The sequence below is a fragment of the Lepidochelys kempii genome, chromosome 6 (genome assembly GCF_965140285.1).
Source record: "Lepidochelys kempii isolate rLepKem1 chromosome 6, rLepKem1.hap1, whole genome shotgun sequence".
NCBI lineage: Eukaryota > Metazoa > Chordata > Testudines > Cheloniidae > Lepidochelys > Lepidochelys kempii.
Window position 1 is genome coordinate 118,147,599 of NC_136385.1, and position 20,286 is coordinate 118,167,884.

The window sequence follows — 20,286 nt, forward strand, 5'->3', positions numbered from 1 at the left end:
CGGCCATGGCGGAGCTACTGCCAGGCCAGTGGGGCAATCAGGAGGACCCAGGCCTTGTCTGTCTTTATCTTCTCCAGGACCCTGCTGATTAGAGGGAACAGGGGAAAGGCGCAGAGAAGTTGGTCTTACCAGGATGGGAGAAAGGCACTGGAGATAGCGCCCCTCCCCAGGCTCCCCCCAGAGCAGAACCGAGGGCATTGCTGGTTCTGCCAAATTGTGACTAGGTCCACCTCGGGAGTTCCCCACCTTTGGAAGAGCTGGTGAGCTCCACTTCCAGGTGGAGGGACCACTCGTGTTGCAAGGAAAAGTCCCTGCTCAAGCAATCTGCCCTCTCATTCCGGGCGACCGGTAGGTGGAAGTCCTTCAGGTGGATGTCGTGGGCTATACAGAAGTCCCACAGCCTGAGGGCTTCGTGTCAGAGGATCGGGCCCTGCCTTACCTGTTGATATAGAACATCGAGGTCATGTTGTCCATGAGGACCCTGACGACCTTGCCTTCGCGGTGCGAGTGGAAGGCCATGCATGCCAACCGCACCACCCTGAGCTCCTTGACGTTTATATGTAGGGTCAGGCCTTGAGCCGTGTCAAGGTTCCTCCCCCACTCTGAACTCTAGGGTACAGATGTGGGGACCTGCATGAAAAACCTCCTAAGCTTATCTTTACCAGCTTAGGTCAAAACTTCCCCAAGGTACAAAATATTACACCCGTTGTCCTTGGACTGGCCGCTACCACCACCAAACCAATACTGGTTACTGGGGAAGAGCTGTTTGGACGCGTCCTTCCCCCCAAAATACTTCCCAAAACCTTGCACCCCACTTCCTGGACAAGGTTTGGTAAAAAGCCTCACCAATTTGCCTAGGTGACTACAGACCCAGACCCTTGGATCTTAAGAACAATGAACAATCCTCCCAACACTTGCACCCCCCCTTTCCTGGGAAATGTTGGATAAAAAGCCTCACCAATTTGCATAGGTGACCACAGACCCAAACCCTTGGATCTGAGAACAATGAAAAAGCATTCAGTGTTTTACAAGAAGACTTTTAATAAAAAATAGAAGTAAATAGAAATAAAGAAATCCCCCCTGTAAAATCAGGATGGTAGATATCTTACAGGGTAATTAGATTCAAAAACATAGAGAACCCCTCTAGGCAAAACCTTAAGTTACAAAAAAGATACACAGACAGAAATAGTTATTCTATTCAGCACAATTCTTTTCTCAGCCATTTAAAGAAATCATAATCTAACACATACCTAGCTAGATTACTTACTAAAAGTTCTAAGACTCCATTCCTGTTCTGTCCCTGGCCAAGACGACTACAGACAGACACAGACCCTTTGTTTCTCTCCCTCCTCCCAGCTTTTGAAAGTATCTTGTCTCCTCATTGGTCATTTTGGTCAGGTGCCAGCGAGGTTACCTTTAGCTTCTTAACCCTTTACAGGTGAGAGGAGCTTTCCCCTGGCCAGGAGGGATTTCAAAGGGGTTTACCCTTCCCTTTATATTTATGACAAGCCGTCCACAGGCCTTGGGTCTGAAAGTTCCCCACATGGATCCCCCTACCCAGGTCCAATGCATCAGACACCAGCTCCAACAATGGGGCCCTGTCCCTGAATGGGACCTCTTGGAGCACGTTGTTTGGGTTGGACCGCCACTGTAGGGAGGTGATCACAGCATCCAACCTGGTGAGGACCTTATCCATCCTGTCCATGGCCTGGGAGAACTCAAGGCCAACTAGAGCTGGAGGGGCCTCATCCTGAGTCTGGCATGACGGACCACTTACGTGCACGCCAACATGTGACCCAGGAGTTGCAGGCAAACCCTGGCTGTTGTCACCGGGAACCTTGTGACCGAGTCAGCGAGACCTTTCAGGGTCTTGAATCTGTCTGGTGGGAGAGAGGCCCTGGCCGACACTGTGTCCAGGAGCACCCCAATAACTCTATGCGTTGGACCGGGATTAACATGGACTTGGTGTTGTTTACCAACAGGCCCAAGGCAGTGCACGTGGACAAGAGGAGTGCCACATGATCCCTTACCTATGACCGGTAGATGCCCTTGACAAGCCAATCGTCCAGATAGGGAAATATCTGGACCCCCCACCGTCTGAGGTAGGCTGCTACCACCAACATGCATTTTGTAAACACCCTGGGGGCAGTGGACAGACCAAATGGTAGGACTGTGAATTGGTAGTGATTCTGTCCCAGCACAAAATGGAGGAAGCGCCTGTGTCCCTCGAATATGTGGATGTGGAAGTACTCAAAGATTTTTGTATCAACAATGCCTGACCCCATCAAAGAAATGGCCAGGCAGGGAGGTTAGAGGTTTAGGCTGCCATGCAGGGGATGGTTGAGCCTTTGGCATCTGCAGAGGGACAGGTGGCAGTTGGGCCATATTCATAAGCATGTTAGCAGGACGCTTCTGCCAGCACAATCAGCAGTGAGACAGTTAATAACGTTGGCACTGAACCTGTTAGGTCATTAGGTTTCAGATTTAACCATTGCGGCAAACAGGGCAGTTTGCACCTGCCAGCGCTATTGTTTCTGGCTGGCTGAAGACTCAGGCAGAAAAGCGCTGTGGTGGATTACACTCAGCTCATACTTTCAAGGTTTTCTTTGCAACCATATGGGCTAAAACCAATTTATTTTTAAATGAATACCTGAGTTGTGGGCCACAATTTTGCAGGGAGTAGAAGATTCTGTGGCAAATTCTGTGACCCTGGAACCCGGAAATATATACGAGTCACGACCCTCTATGGAAAGCTGACAATGTGCAGCCTTGCTGGTGGTGTCACCCTACTGCCAACCCCCAGGCCAACCAAAGATGTCTTTCTTTGCACCAGGCAATTTGTCCCTATCTCCCCTGGTGGGAACAGAACAGCTCCGTCGTTCTGTCATCGTGGGAATCTACATACCTTGGAATGAAGCTCTGAGGAGGTTGTCATCCTGCAGCTACCGTGCTCACAACCATCCTCAGCAAATACTTTTACTGCTCTACTTTCATATATTACAGCCTTTTCTTTGTCAGTAGCACTTACCAGGAGATGTTACAGTGATGAAAATACACAGTGATCAGTAGTGTTTGTTCAGAAGACAGTGAGTGGCAGAAACGGTCTAAATACTTTCAGGCCTCTAACAGTTCACAGAGCAATACCCCAGGAAAAGAAAAAGATATCTTGATTAGAATAATTATAATTGTCTTTTCCTTAGTTCTTGCTATACAAATTCCAGGCTAAATTATCATCTAATTTCAGAGAGCTCCATGACCGAGATTATCCATGAGTCATTTGTAATTATGTGCCAGATTGTATTAAAGCATGAAAATACAAAGGTTTCTCATCAAATACTAAGATGGGAGAAGAATCAAATTACATTTGAGCAAGATAACTGCTCAAACTGCTCTCTGATTCATGGCATATAGCAATTGCAAAGAGAAAGGGTAGAACCCTGTGTTTAATAAAAGTGCAATTGTAATAAACTGACAAATTCCAGGAAATTCCAGTTTAAGGCCGACAAACCATACCCTTCTGCTGCTGGGAGTTTGTAAGGAACGCTCTTTCTAGCCCGGAAGTAGGTTCCCTAGGAATTTCCCACTGTAGCTTTACCGAGAGCCTAGACTTTAGCACTGAGTATCTACAAGTTGCCGCTTTGAAAAGAAAACTGCCAGCAGTAGCAATTTGTGTGCAGTGCAAACAAACCAGCTGCAGTTTATTCAGCCTGCACATCAGATGTTTTAAATTAGCTCCATTCTTAAAGTTTCTGGGCTGCCTGTCTCACAAGGCCATTTTTAAATACCAAATTTAGCCACAGTGAGCATTGCTAAATGGCCTCAGAACTAGTCACACTGCCTAGCTGTAAAGCAGAAAACGCAACCAAATTGTTAATAGAAGATATTTATGATGGAACTATTTACAAGGCACAAAGTCAGTCAGCACGGTTACATATTTAAAAGATGGTTTCTACTGTTTCGTGGCATATGAAATGACTGTTTGGGGGTTAATAGCTGAAGTAGGGCAACTGGATTCCACGTTGTTCACAGCAGTATAAATATTTAGGACTTCAAATTTTAGCTCAGAGACCCCAGATGGCCTGGATTACTGGAGCTCAGCATCCGGAGCAGTGAATCAGCTGGCCAGTGGGAGACACAGGACAGACAAAGCAACTGTGTGCATAATACAAAATTTGTTGAGAAGCCATGGTAAAGCCCATGATAACGGAAGAACAGGTCGCTCTAAGAATACTGGTGTCAGCTTTTTGCAGGAGCTGAAGTCTGGGACAGATTTTATCCATTAGTGACTAAAACAGGCCTAGCGGTTGCCGCTGCATGAGTTACTCACTCTGCCACCAACACAGTCAACAGAGGCCAGTTGCACGCACCCCTTGTCGCTTTGCTAGTATGACAGGCTAACATGGCACACCTGAGAGCGCCACACTGTGGTCAAAGCTGTGTCTGCAGTCGCTATTGGGGCATGACCAGGCTTTGCAAGATGGCAGGACAGAGCAAATATCCAAGGCTAATTTTGATCCTGCAATTCATATGTCTAGAAACAGAAAGTATGGGAAGTTCAGATGTGCTGCTGACCTGCCCACAAAAGTACTGTCAGTGACGTCTACAAAATGAAAATGAAATGAGGCGAGTACATGAGAAATGTAACATATCCCCTGAACTGCTCAGCAATAATGATGCTCAATTCTCCTTCCACAGCAGTGTAAATCATGGAGTGACTATTGAAATCAGTGATGCTACACTGATGTAAAACCCCTGGAAGAGAACTAGGCCTGCATAAATCTATTGGTTCTGTTTCTTTATATATAATCTTCTGGCTTCAAAGCAAACCAAGCTTGCGAAAACAAGGGGAATAAAGGAAGACCCTTCGATTTTGTGATGGCAATAGTCAGCTGTAGTGTAATGTAAAAAGCCTGCCATCAAAGTTTCCTTCATCATCTCATTAAAAAGACTTGCAAAACTATCTGCTAGCTAATAAAGACTTTTTTTTAAAACTTTAATATTGTATTCCATAAAGAAATGTACGAAGGGAAAAACAGGCCATGTATTTAAACAGACAGCATGGCAACAATCTGCTATTCTTTCACTTAAACTCAATGGATGTTCACTCCCAACACTAATTAAAGAGACTCAAGACTTCAGTCCTTTGAACATTTCTGTACAAATCTCATAATTCCTAACTGCATCTACATTTTTATTCATAATGCTTGTGGACTGTAGCGTTGCTGTTATCACAAGGTTTTCAAATTAAAAAGGAAGGATTTCACTTTCATGTATATTGCCAATCCATTTTGTTAACATTTTTCACCTCAAATATTTATTATAAATTGTAGGGATTCCAACACATCAGTTTCAAGCATGCTTCCTCTGGAAGCACTTAGTGATCAAAAGATGGGACTGGCAGATGGGGCCTGAAAGTGATCAAGAGATGGGACTTCCACCTAACCCTAAGTGGAGGATTATGTCTTAGATCCTCAACCAGTATAAATCAGCAGTGCTCTATTTACTTTATTGGAACTCTGACTATTTACACCAGCTGAGGATGTGGCTGTCTGTGTTTAAAACCATCATTCCAGAAGTAACAAGCTGCAAAAACTTCAAATCACTCCTGTCTGGCACTGGTTAGGCAAGTGATGAGCTGTGACTTCTGCTTTTTGGCTAAACTATGTTTGCTTTAAGGCGATTGCATCCTCCCAACCCACCTCCATCCCACTCGTTGGTTTCATTCACCTATTACGTTCTGTGTACATTCATTTTTGAGCTCTCAAGGGCAAGACTAAATACCATAGTGATTGGCATTTTATATGGACTTAGGCAGGAAGAGAGACCCATAGGGGATTTGTGGGCTACGTGCCGACATGCGCAGCATAGCAGCCCTCTCTCTACTTGCTATAAAGACCTTTGCAGTTCTAGGATCTCATAACACCCTTGCTGTTTCAATTAGTTTTTTGCTAGAAATTAAACAGGAAAAGACCTATCAATCACATGACACATGAAAGCAGGGAGCAACATTGATGTGCTGGACCAAATTCAGTTACATATGTGTAAATCAGGAGTAACTCCACTGAGCTGCGCAAAGTGAACCTGAAACATCAGTTCCTGAAGATTTACCCTGGTTTGAGAGCTCAGGACATGATATGGTCTCTCTTCAGGGACAGTAGCTTCCTCTGCATTATCATCAAACTCGAGCTGGGCCTTGGATTTGGGCTGGCATCTGTTTTGCAGTGGGTGCATCAGATTCTTAGCTGGAAGAAATCTGGCCTAGTTCCATACCTGTGAACAGGACACGAGGTGACAGGAAACTGATTTAACCATCATTTGTTGTGAAATCAGCCAATTCAAAACCCACATGTGCTCCTTACTTTCGGGATGAAACAAGGGAGAATGTCAGTACACAGATTAGAGGGATTACTTTCCTCTTCCATTCAGATAACATCAGCTCTATGCCCCACCACATCCCACGTGACAGGAGTCTCCTCTCCGGCCGGCCATCAGAAGCAGTCTCCCTGTATCTTCCACCCCTTCCCCCTCCCAACATCTCATTTCCAATCTCATCAGGAAACATCTCTTCTCCCTGCCTGTGTCATTTAACTTCTCTCCCCCTCAGTTAGTATTTTATTTATCGCTGCAAAGTGTTTTGGGCTATGAACAATTCCATACAAATGAAGCTGTGATGTACGGAGCCCCTGTACTTCAGCAGCCAGCTTCTAGACAGTAAATACCGAGGGGGGAAATAACTAGAATGGGGGGCTCGCTTGGGGTGAAATTCACCTGGACAGCTGGTCATTCCAAGCTCTATGCCTGGCTTCCAGCCCACTGATGCCTTATTGGAAAAGGGTAGTCTTGGGGTTAAGGCCACAGATTTCTTATGCAAGCTTCAGCAAATCCTTTAGTCTCTCTGTGCCTCACTTGGCCATCTGTAAGATCGCGTGAACACTACTTGTCTCCTGCCCTTTGTCAGACTGTAAGCTCTTTGGGGCAGGAAGAGTTTCGTTTACTATGTTTGTACAGCACCTAGCATAATGGGGCCCAATCATGGGTGAGGCCTCTTTGCGTTACTGTGATACAAACAAATAATAGCAAGTCGCAGCTTTGTTTGTGCCTGGTGCACAGGGCTCACTATCACCCTTTGCACAGTCCCGCCAAATCCTCAGAATGGGATTTCCTGGGTTGGTAATTGACACTTGTCTAGGGGATAGCTATAGCTCTTTCAGATAGCGGTACCTGACTATGTGTTTCAGGTGGCGTATTTGATAGCTACAATGCAGTCAGCTCCTACGTCCTGTCACAAAACCTATTGTGGAGCGCTGCAAGATGAAAGATACCTGCCTATGGCAAAGGCCACTAAGAAGTTTCCTGTTGCTGTGGTATAATACAGGAAGTCAACACAATGACAGAGGTTAGAGGAATTTGCGGTAGGCAGGTCCGACTTAATTAGTGCAGCAGCCTGAAGTTGCAAACAATTTCCCAGTGGCTTCACACAAGAGTCTGTCTGACAATAGTGACTGGAGTTTTGAAAGCTCCCCTTCCTCTGAAAGCTCTTACCCTGTGTCATCCTGTAAAGCTTATTTGAATTGTTTTGGTGTGTATGTGAGCTTTCAGAGAAAGAGGAGACATAAGAGCAGAGATGAGGACTAAGCATGTTCCCCCGACGTGACAATGCTCCGAAGACTCATTATTCAATTACAGATGTGCATCAGAGTAATCTATTACTACCTACAGAGAGAAAGTTTTGACAGCCAGGGCCATTTCCATGCTCAGAGTTAAAGAATAATGCATTATGCACTAGAGCTGTGTCATTGCAAAAGTTGATTCTCTAATTTACTTTATCAGCAGCAGAATAGGTCACTCCCCACTGCTAATTAATTAGGAAAGACAGTATGATGTGCTGTACAAACAGAGTAAGCAGCACTAAGCTTTGGCTTGGGGCAATATACCACAATGTCAAGAACTATTGTTACTGGAGGGCAATTTTTTTCACCTACTGCTATCACCTCTTGGGACCATCATTGCAGGCCAGATGCTCAGTTGATGTAACACAACATAACTCCGTTGAAGTAAATCTTGGATAATTCATATAGTCCCCGGTGTTTTATTATTCCTCTATATTTTTATGCATTGGAACCTATGAGTTATAAGGTCTTCACCACATAAAGACATCTGCTTTGCAAACTTTGTGCAAGGAAATCTCTTTGAATACAGAGACTTACTCAGAAAGTGTTATAATGATACCCTTATGCTCATAAGGAGAGTTCAGCTGATAATAATTCTAGCTCCACTGTTTCCATGATCACCTATGCAAGAAAAGCCAGCCAGTCTGCCTTGCTTTTTAAAGCATGTGTCATACATATAAAGGGAAGGGTAAACATCTTTAAAATCCCTCCTAGCCAGAGGAAAAACCCTTTCACCTGTAAAGGGTTAAGAAGCTAGGATAACCTCACTGGCACCTGACCAAAATGACCAATGAGGAGACAACATACTTTCAGAAGCTGGGGGGAGGGAGAAACAAAGCCTCTCTCTCTGTCTGTGTGATGCTTTTGTGGGGGACAGAACAGGAATGGAGTCTTAGAACTTAGTAAGTAATCTAGCTAGATACGCGTTAGATTCCGATTTCTTTAAATGGCTGAGAAAAATAAGCTGTGCTGAATGGAATGGATATTCCTGTTTTTGTGTCTTTTTGTAACTTAAGGTTTTGCCTAGAGGGATTCTCTATGTTTTGAATCTAATTACCCTGTAAGGTATTTACCATCCTGATTTTACAGAAGTGATTCTTTTACTTTTTTTTTTTTTGGTCAGTGAAACAGAAGGTTTATTAAACGACAGGAACAGGGTCTAAAACAGAGCTTGTAGGTACAGAGAACAGGACCCCTCAGCTGGGTCCATTTTGGGGGCCAGTGAGCCAGACAACCACGTCTGCACTTCACTCCATGTCCCCAGCGAGCCTCAAAGTGAAACTCTCCCCAGCCCCTCCTGCTCTGGGCTTTGTCCCTTTCCTGGGCCAGGAGGTCACCGGATTCCTTTGTTCTCTAACCCTTTAGCTCTCACCTTGCAGGGGGGAAGGGCTCAGGCTATCCATTGCCAGAACACAGTGTTGGCCATTTATGTACACTGGCCCTTTGCTCTGCAACAATTACACCCCCTTATCCCACCACCTAGAGACTTAAGGAATGCATAGGGGAAACTGAGGCACCCCTACAGTATTCAGAGGAAACTGTAAGAACAGTCCCGCTTCATCACATCTCTCCCCCCTTCGAGACCGAACTGAGCAGGGTCACTTTAGCCGGTGACCTGGGGAAGTTCGAAGCCACCAACGTTCCCATGGATACCCCAGCATCTCTCCCGTTCCTTGGTGGGAGTTACACCAGGCCCTTCCAGTTTCACGCCCTCCCTTAGGTCGGGGGTGGTCGATAGCATTCGCATGCCGCATGTGGGAAGGTTTATGCGGCCAGTGCCTTTTGCCACCCCAAAACCCCCGGGGGTCAAACTGGGATTGGGTCTTCTCCCAGCGCTCCAGTCTGGAGGGCTGCAATTCGGGCTCTCTTGGTTAAGGGTCCCCATCTTGACCTGGGCCACATACTGTTCACTTACAGAACTAGCATGGAGACATTCCTTTCTCAACAACCTTGTCTCCCCAACAAGCTGGCCAAACACAGCCACTTGGTTATAGGACTGTTTAAATTTCTTAACAGCTTTCACTCCATCTGAGACCTTCTCAAAGCTATCCATAATGGATCTTTCAACAGGAAAGTCAGTGGCTTCATTCACAACAGAAAATTTCTGGCTGTTAGGAACTGAAACTTTCTTGATTAAATCACTTTCACACCCTTCAGTTGCAGTAAACTACCATGAGGATTTATTTCCCTAGGGCTTTTCTATGCAACAATTCACCCTTCACAGAAATTCTGCCCTTACCCTCTTTACCTAGGGCTTGCTCTAGAGGAACACTTTCCTGAGCAACGACAGACTCTTTCTGGGTCTCACTTACATCCAGAATTACCTCTGGTCCATAAGGCGGATTCCTACACAATCCCCTTTTGGGCAAACTTACAGACTTCCTAGATAAAAGGTTAGAAGCATTCTCCTTTCCTTTGCCACACACAAGCTCAGGAATCTTTTCCTTCTTGCTACAGGTTTCCACACCCTCAGTAGGTAACACAATCAAATCACCTTTATGCTCTCCTTGTGACCTGGCTAGGATCTCACTCTGATTAGACAGAATCTACGCTACAAGCACTATAGTGGCTCAGCTGTGGTGCTCCACCTATGCCGCTGTGGTCTAGATGCTTGCCACAGTGATGGAAGGGTTTTTCTGTCGCTGTAGGAAATCTACCTCTTCGAGAGGCAATAGCTAGGTTGATGGAAGAATTCTTCTGGCAGCCTAGCTGCATCCACAGTGAGGATTAGGTCTACCAAACTTCATTGGACAGGGCACAAAATTGTTCACCACCCTGAGCAATGTAGGTAGGCCGACCTAAGTTTTAGGTCTAGACCAGGCCTGAGACTGAAGACTTTAGGAGACCTACATCAAGGAGGAAGCTCCTGTCTCCAGGGTGGTATTTTGTGGGGAACCTTGCAATTACAATATATGCTGGATTGCTTGAGGAGGTTTGCATCAGCCATCCATGATAGAGGTAGAGAATTATCCTCCATTATATGGTACTATGTGCTCTTTGGGAGGACGATACCACAACCCTAGGCTTGGTCATGTGCCCAACTTTTTAACCAGTCAGATTGGTTATAAAAATCCAAGCGATTGAGAAATTAAAGTGTTGTTCTGAAAGTCTAGCAGATTTCATTCTTGTTCAGGAGGAAAAAAAAGGAATTTAAATAGGGAGTGAGGAAGGAAGAGAGAGGTTGGTACACAAAGCCATTCCAAAAGCATATAACTGGAAATGCTTGAAACAATTAATTAGTTGTACAAAACTGTAGGAAGCCTCAGGGTAAACTTAGAAACCCTACTGCAGCCTGATTAAAAGAGAGAGGCTATCCTAAAAGTTGGTACAGCTGAGTATTTCCATTTCTCAATTGCAATAAAAACGAACCAGATTTCACAGATAGGCTAATGGCCTACTGGGTCCATTCCTGTGCTGCACCCATGCTGAACTGTTCCATGTTGTATGTTGAGTGCTTTGTCCAGTTGAGTTGTGACTGAACAATGTGACTGAACAATGGAATTGTGACTGAACAATGGAAAGTAGGACTAGTCCATTAGGCTGTAACTCTTCCATACCTAATGGAATTCACTGTTATGAAACGTTTCCTGATCTTTAGCCTGAATATCTTTGATCAGCTCCCAGACTGCTGCGCTGGGCATCACAACATGGGGAATAGATGGCCAGCCCTCTGTGGAGAAAGAGGTGGTTAGGGACTATTTAGAAAAGCTGGATGTGCACAAATCCATGGGGCCGGACGAGTTGCATCCGAGAGTGCTAAAGGAATTGGCGGCTGTGATTGCAGAGCCATTGGCCATTATCTTTGAAAACTCGTGGCGAACCGGGGAAGTCCCGGATGGCTGGAAAAAGGCTAATGTAGTGCCAATCTTTAAAAAAGGGAAGAAGGAGGATCCTGGGAACTACAGGCCAGTCAGCCTCACCTCAGTCCCTGGAAAAATCATGGAGCAGATCCTCAAGGAATCAATCCTGAAGCACTTACATGAGAGGAAAGTGATCAGGAACAGTCAGCATGGATTCACCAAGGGAAGGTCATGCCTGACTAATCTAATCGCGTTCTATGATGAGATTACTGGTTCTGTGGATGAAGGGAAAGCAGTGAATGTATTGTTTCTTGACTTTAGCAAAGCTTTTGACACGGTCTCCCACAGTATTCTTGTCAGCAAGTTAAAGAAGTACGGGCTGGATGAATGCACTATAAGGTGGGTAGAAAGTTGGCTAGATTGTTGGGCTCAACGGGTAGTGATCAATGGCTCCATGTCTAGTTGGCAGCCGGTGTCAAGTGGAGTGCCCCAGGGGTCGGTCCTGGGGCCGGTTTTGTTCAATATCTTCATAAATGATCTGGAGGATGGTGTGGATTGCACTCTCAGCAAATTTGCGGATGATACTAAACTGGGAGGAGTGGTTGATACGCTGGAGGGCAGGGATAGTATACAGAGGGACCTAGACAAATTGGAGGATTGGGCCAAAAGAAATCTGATGAGGTTCAATAAGGATAAGTGCAGGGTCCTGCACTTAGGACGGAAGAATCCCATGCACTGCTACAGACTAGGGACCGAATGGCTAGGCAGCAGTTCTGCGGAAAAGGACCTAGGGGTGACAGTGGACAAGAAGCTGGATATGAGTCAGCAGTGTGCCCTTGTTGCCAAGAAGGCCACTGGCATTTTGGGATATATAAGTAGGGGCATAGCGAGCAGATCAAGGGACGTGATCGTTCCCCTCTATTCGACATTGGTGAGGCCTCATCTGGAGTACTGTGTCCAGTTTTGGGCCCCACACTACAAGAAGGATGTGGATAAATTGGAGAGAGTCCAGCGAAGGGCAACAAAAATGATTAGGGGTCTGGAACACATGACTTATGAGGAGAGGCTGAGGGAACTGGGATTGTTTAGTCTGCAGAAGAGAAGAATGAGGGGGGATTTGATAGCTGCTTTCAACTACCTGAGAGGTGGTTCCAGAGAGGATGGTTCTAGACTATTCTCAGTGGTAGAAGATGACAGGACAAGGAGTAATGGTCTCAAGTTGCAGTGCAGGAGGTTTAGGTTGGATATTAGGAAAAACTTCTTCACTAGGAGGGTGGTGAAACACTGGAATGCATTACCTAGGGAGGTGGTAGAATCTCCTTCCTTAGAAGTTTTTAAGGTCAGGCTTGACAAAGCCCTGGCTGGGATGATTTAATTGGGGATTGGTCCTGCTTTGAGCAGGGGGTTGGACTAGATGACCTCCTGAGGTCCCTTCCAACCCTGATATTCTATGATTCTATGATCAGTTTTACTCCTTTACTCTGAACTATAGTCTGTCAGACCTTTTCTCTGCTTAGTGTTTACTCTAGTCAAATACATGTAGATCTCATCATCTTCTCCTGCTTAGCTGTCCAGTGAAGCTATAAATATTATTTTTAATCTCCCTCCCCATGACCAGTCCCTTCAATCTTTTAACTTTGAAAGAGATGCATGATACTGGCCTTAAAACAGTACTAGGAGACAGAAATGCCTAAATTAGAATACTAAGAATGTTTCTCATCTGTGTTTCATGTCAAGTTGTAACCTCTCTCTTTTGTATTTCTCACCTGTAAAATAAGTGCCATGCTACTTACTTTCCTTACAGAATAGTGAAGAACACTTGTTCGGCAAGCACAAAGTTTGGTGCTATTTTTTTTTTTTATTGTCCTTGTCTGAATTTCCTCTAATTTGTCAAAATCTTTCTTGTATTGAGGAACACAGAAATCTACATTGTTCTAACTGCAGTTTCACTAGAGTCACATAGATACAGACTGCCACCACATCCTGGTCTTAGACATGATATCGTGTTGCCAACTCTCATAATTTTATCATGAATCTCATAGTATCTCGTATTTTTAAAGCCCCAGCTCCTGGAGTCATGTGATTAGATGAGAATCTCAACTTCCATTTTTATTAAAAAAAAGTTTCTAGCTCCCCATGACTGCAGAAAAAAAAAAGCTTGAAAATATGAAAACTAAGAAGCTTAGAAAAAAATCAGAAGGCAAATAAACTCCCACCCAATTTATTTTTGAGTCTTATGATTTTTAAGCTAATCTCATAATTTTTTGGTGGGGAGGAGCTCGTTCATGGTTTGTGAATGTTTGGATTTGGCAATACTGCTTATTGCTTGACAAGAAGCACTGTTTCAAATGATGCTATGTAAGGAAAGCAAGATGTTGGGCCTAATGAAAGAATTACTGGGTGAAATTGTATGGCCTCAGTTACACAGGAAGTCAGATTAGATGCTCATAATGGTCCATTCTGTCCTTAAAATACATGAATCTATAAGCAAATGTTCACTTGCCTCACAACAGCAACTCAAAGCTTTATAAAAGTTTGCAAAGAACTCAGCACAGGTTAACTTCCTGATGGGAGAAGAATTTTTTAACCCATTTGTGGGATTTTGTTTTAAGTAACAGGAATGGGAAATACCCACTAATTTAGGAGATGTAGGGAGAAGAGCTTGTCTTTAAAATATGATAATGTTTACAAGTTCCGTTCCCTGAAGATCTTACAACCTAAACAGACAATGTACAGAAGGAATGGATGTTATGTGATTGTTGTGAAGTTGAGCATTTGCGGTTTTAAATCCATATTACTTGTTTGCATTTGCTGTGCTTTGCATGCTGGGGATGGAAGTGGTTTGCACACCTTTTGGAGGAGATGTATTAAGGAGGAACATAGTGGAAAAGATAGGGAAGATTCTAGGGAAGTAGGCCCAGAGGCAAGAATTGGACAACACCAACATTGGTAAACTGAGCAGCTTGGGGAACGTAGAAGAGTGAGCAAGAGTGAGCGGAGCTTTGCAGGAGCTCAGTTGTACAGGTTGCCATGGCAAGAAAAAGAAGCTTAAATTTCATGAGGATGGCAAAAGAAAGTTAATGAGGGGAAATGAAGAGCGGTTACTCACCAGAGCAACCAACTTTTACTGCTGGGAGAAAGTTGTTTCAGCTGAGAAGTAACCTATATAAAAAAAAATGTTTTGCAAACGTGGAAAGGTGAAGTTCACCAGGGGTCTCAAACACGCGGCCCGCAGGGTTATTTTCTGCGGCCCACCAACTCCCTGCGGCCCCCCCGTTCCCGGCCAATGGGAGCGTCGGAGGAGGTACCTGGAGGAGCGGCCAGGGCAACACACAGACCCCTGTGCCCTCCCCCACTCCTACAGGTCCCGGCTGCTTCCCGGAGCGGCACGGGGCAGGGTGGGCAGGCAGGGAGCCTGTCCAGCCCCCAGTGCGTGCCGGGCTGGACCCGCCCCCCCAAACTCCTCCTGCAGCTGAACCCCCTGCCCTGAGCCCCCTGCTGCACCCCACACCCCTCCTGCACCCTGACCTGAGCCCCCTGCTGCACCCCTCCTGCACTCCAACCCCCTGCCCTGAGCCACCTGCTGCACCCTGCACCCTGACCCCAAGCCCCCTGATGCACCCTGCTCCCCTCCTGCACCCCCTGGGGGCAGGGAAGGGGTGGGAAGAGGTGGGGCAGGGGTGGGGCCTCACGGAAGGGGTGGAGTGGGGGCAGGGCCGGGGCAGCGGGTTAATGGTGCGGCCCTCAGGCCAATGTACTTGTCCTCATGTGGCCCTCGTGGTCATCTGAGTTTGAGACCCCGACCTAGAGCAAGTTGCTGGAGCATAGCAGTATACTAGAATCTGCAGTAACCAGTGTGTAAAAGCCCCTTGCATCTAATTCACTATAGGTATGTTTGCTCATTTTGGAATGAAACAATGTGTGATTAATGCAGTTTTAAAGCATTGCTTTTCATATTACTGTGCACCTTAATATGTGCATTAAACCTCAGTAGCAGATATTCCTCTGGGTCCAACCTTAGCCTCTATATTCAAAACTCAGCAAATAATAAGAGTAGGAGGATAGATGTGGATTTTACTCCCAAACTGTGGTATCCAGATGTTGATACAATAGAATGATTTTTGAAGTCAATGCACATCTTGTTTGTCAAGATACAACTCTTCAAAAATGAGCATCAGAACAACACTCCTATTGAGCAAACATACCATATTGTTCCTATTTGCACTAAAATTACATGATTTAATAGAAAGATCTTGTTCATGTTATGCAGTTTACAGAAGCTATCTACACTTATAGATAATCAGTGGAACAATACTATGTAAAACACCATTTGCCTGATTAGAAATGCCCTCCATTTTAGAAACAAAGAAGGCTCTAAATTACAGATTTTGTCCACTACAACCAATCACACAAAAAAGCAATCAAAATCAAACATTCCTACGAATCAAGAGATGAAGGAATCAGAAATTTGCAAGAATGCATCATAAAAGATGGGATATGCAAGGATTTTTTGGGGGGATTTATTTACAGCAAATATATTACAATAAAAAAGCTGAACATGGCTCATATTGTGGTTGTGTAAAAGAAGATACATATGCTTACACTGAACAGTTGTAATTCTCTTAGCACTAACTGAATCAAATGTGTAGACTCAATACAAAAATAAAAAGTAGTACTGGGCAAAGGACACATTAACAGCATACATCTGTGGACAAGAGTTTCAATACAATCCAAAAAGAATACAGACAAGCGATCAGGATGGCAAGAACTTTTTAGATGAACATGTAGCCCACAACATAAGGCTGTCTGGCACCATTTAAGATCTGCTGTATTGAACACAGTGTCTTTAAAAGAATGTCATACAAGATTAAGACACAGAAAATGCAATTATCCTGGTGAACAATCTTGTTACTTTCTTTATTCCTCTTTCATATTTTATTCCCACAATAGTAATGTGTGTTAGAGAGGCTTCATGGCAGACAAATACAATGCAACAGCCGGAGGGTTTTGCCTGTCAAAGTGACTTGCAGCAAGAGACATCTATGCTTTATACAGATATGTATCTCACGTGGGTTCAAAGATCTAAGAACAACACATGCTGAAGCCTTATAATCTCTCTTCATTATCATTAGAATCCTGAATAAAGCAGGGTCCAAATTACTCCAAGGGAATCCAGGCTACAATACAGCAAAACGTCTTCTGCAAGGTCACTATGATACATTAACAGTAGTAAACAGAGTTAATGCTACGTTAACCTTTTTACATTTTCATAAGTGGTTATAAAAACAGAAACTAGCATCTTCTAATCTGTTTACATTTCCTGAGCTTAGTTAAATCACAAAGGAAGGAAACTTATAAAAATCCCAGCTAGTCACCAGCAAATTAAACATGTATGCAACTGGTTTGAAAATCTTTATATTCTCCCTATTTGACACAACGGCCCTTCCCTTTTCATTTAGGCTCCTATACAAGGGTATATAGAGTTAAATTCACTAGCAATGCTGGGATGCTATGGAACTGTTGGGCTTTTTGTCCTCTCTAAGTGCCTTTATGGTAGATTGTGAGATAGCATGTTCTGACTGAATCTTATGAGAGCACCCAAAACCCCTGCAAGTATTTTCCCCTCCTAAATGGAGAAGCACCCTTTGCCTCCAGTTTGGAAAATAAAGCTTCCAGAAACCCAACCCATTACTGAAATTCTCATTTCCCATTTGTCTGTTTTGAGTGTAGTGGACTCCACTGTGCTCCCCAGTCTAATGAGCCACTGCCCTGGCAGCTGGTTTAGTATTCCACTGGGGGTGGGTGGGAGGGGCGTAAAAAAACTATGAAAATCTACACCGAAAAATGTGAGAGAGAATCTCAGCAATAAATAACTCATCTTAGTGGCTTCTTCAAGAGCCAACACTACACCTTTGAGACAAGAGGGTATTCTATCCTCCGGGAGTCAATACGCATGTTTATTTCTGGTGTATAAAATAATTTGTGCCTTGGAGTAAAATCCAGATTTTGAGAATATACTGGGAACAATACTGCTCTTGGGCAGAGTGCTGCAATATTCAAATTCAACCTAACTGGCCTAGGTAGGTATACCATAGATTTGCAGAGGCATAATGCACCTGGGTTGGTATTTTTAAAATTATTATGATGTAACAGCGTGATTTTGCATTCTGGTGCAGAAAGAAAAGGTTTAACTCCATAACTTAATTCTCAGAGCAGCATTTGTGTAGTTACCAAAGCACCAGAAAACATCTGTAGCTTTTCTTATAGAGTACCAGCTTTTCCCATAAGAATTACACTAAGTCTCCTCTTTCCAACCGCACAAATCTTTCCAAAGCCCATTAATTTTGCTACCCAAACTCTGCAACAGCACATGCCGTCTCACAGCCATTGCAGAAACAGGGCTCAAAAATATCGAGCAGACACATACTAGCCAAAGCATTACATTGACTAGCCAAGCCAATATTAAAATTGTGTCCCAATGAAGCCCTGTGTGGGATCAAGGACCTGCTGCTCATCTTACCTCTCCCCTCCCTCCACCCCCTTTTACTGGCTGTCAGGAGGGAAGGTCAAGTGTCTCTGCCCTCTTTAATGTCACTGGAAGTCTGGACAGCACTGTTTCCGTCTCTGTCAGCCCAGCTGGTGGTGATCAAAGGAGCTGCTCAATCTCCTTCTCCTCGGGCTCCTGGGAGAAGCACCAACATCCAACTTCCCTTTCCGTGTGTGAGGCACATTTTTCCAGCTCCCCAGTCAGAGCTGAGGGAAGAGGAGGATGGTGTTTCTGTGATGAGTGTTCTGCCTAATAATAAATGGGGTGCTTCTCACCAGTGTGGGAGAGAGTAGATTCAAACTCTGACCTGTAGCAGCCCTGCTCAGGGAAGACTGTTTTGCTAAGAGATGTGTAACCCTAACCTTCCCTGAGCTGGGCTGGGTCTGGCAGATGGTGCAGCTTCCTTGACCGTCAACAGCCAGGTGAGAAAGACAAAAATGTCAGAACTCCATTGGCTCCCAAAATCATTAAGGTGTTGATCCAAAGCATATTAATGTCCACCGGAGTCTTTCCGCAGACTTCAGTGAGCTTTGGATCAGGCCCTAAAGGTGAGGGCAGAGGGAGGTCAGGGTTGATGGAGTTGAATCTGCCAACACCAGGCCTGATTTTATCCCACAGAGCTAGAATTCAGATGAGTTGTTCTATTTTGGGATCAGACAGCGTGTTGAAGTGTTAGTGTGTTGAAGTGTAGGATTTCAGAGGCCTGAGTCCTGGCAATAATGCTGTTAGTTACTGTATAAAACGAAAGTCAAGCTGAGCCAATCAGGTTGCCCTATGGGTGACCTTTAATTTACCAATAAAAAAGTTAAATAAATTAAATTAAACTTCAGTCAAATCAGAAACTAGCTTATTTACACAAAAAGCTCAGCTTTTTTCTTCTTTTTTTTTTATTTAAAAACCCCTAGACCTTTAGAGATAGGCTGTTCTCTGTGTGGCTGCAACACAGAGCAAGTCTGGTCCCTAACCCAGCCAGAATGCGGCAGGTCACTAACAGTAGCAATAGTCACCCTACTGCACCAACCTCCACCATCACATCCATAGCAGTCCTGTGACACCACAGCAGCATAGTCATGCAGAGTCACCGGAATGAATTTGGCCACAGCAGTGTCTCCTGCTCTCCCTATAGATGCTTTGCCTTTATCCAACCATTTTTTCCACAAATACTTCTTCAGCATTTACAGAGCAGTAGAAACCACCCTTCTGTGACAATGTTCTCTTCTACTGTCAGCATCTCTTGAGGAACACACGACTTTATTATTAATGTACGTAAGCACATATTTAGCTTCTGAGGATTAATTTAATTTAAAGAGATACTGCCATAGAATTATATCTTTTCCCTTAATTTATTTACTTTTGGAAGAGTATCAAGTAGGGAAGCTTGTATACAATGGCAGAGTCACATTAATAATAAAGATTAGATTATCCATTTTTCTCATTATAGCATTATGAGAGAATTAACACCGGTATAGTTCAAAGATGTATGTGGAGGTTTTACTTACTTTATAATTTATTCCTCTTCTATACGTTACTTTTCAGTAGCATGCCTGAAGCAGGATCAAATGAGAGACATGTAGTTTCTAACCACAACATACTCTGCATACAGGCTATTTTTCTTTGTTCTCTGGAAACATTACTTCCATTAATTCCTTCCTCAAAACATGATCCAAAAAAAATTTCAAGTACAATAAACCCAAACTTTATTGCTGGGTTATAGGTCAATGTAAACTGACCAGAATCAACACTCAACTAAAATTCGCTTTACAAAAGTCAGGATTGTTCAGTTACGTCTGCAGATCACAGACAGCTTCTTTCACCATTCATAAAGTCATTGGAATCACAAATTACTACATCTCCTTTGGAAGCAAACAGGACTAATAAGCGTCATCATCGTCCATATCACAGCCGTAATCTGAAACATATAGAGAAAAAGGTTTATAGAAAAGAAAATGTTCCCAAGAATAAGAAAAGTGCAATGAAAATATTACAGCTGTCAAACTATAAATTCAAGCAGTCTCTATGCTGTGTAACAAGTTGGTATGTTTTTAATTAACCAAACAACAAACTCATACATTTTCTTAAGGCTAAGGAGAAAATCTGCTATATGCTCTCCTTAATGAACTCAAAAATACTTGTGAGCCTACATGTATATGTCTAGCACTGCACTTATTAAGAAAGGCTCTTTATGGAGCCTTAGGACCCTAATTTCACGGAGACTTGGCACATAGATATGCGAAATATTCAGCTTAGTTTAGAGGCTAAAGAGATCAAA

At 44.0% G+C, this 20,286-nt stretch overlaps 1 protein-coding gene across 3 annotated transcripts in view; it reads right to left on the reverse strand.

Annotated features, from left to right (window-relative positions):
* Positions 1 to 15,950: 15,950 nt before the first annotated feature.
* Positions 15,951 to 20,286, reverse strand: part of BRF1 (BRF1 general transcription factor IIIB subunit) — a 237,049-nt gene continuing 232,713 nt past the window's right edge. For 2 of the 3 annotated variants that reach the window (XM_073349847.2, XM_073349848.1), the window contains one exon: positions 17,657 to 19,926. In XM_073349847.2, the coding sequence (XP_073205948.1) occupies positions 19,889 to 19,926 (38 nt within the window). In that variant the 3' untranslated portion in view covers positions 17,657 to 19,888. Of the gene's footprint in view, positions 16,681 to 17,656; positions 19,927 to 20,286 lie in introns of those variants that run through there. The other variant, XR_012159588.2, reaches the window with a different exon arrangement.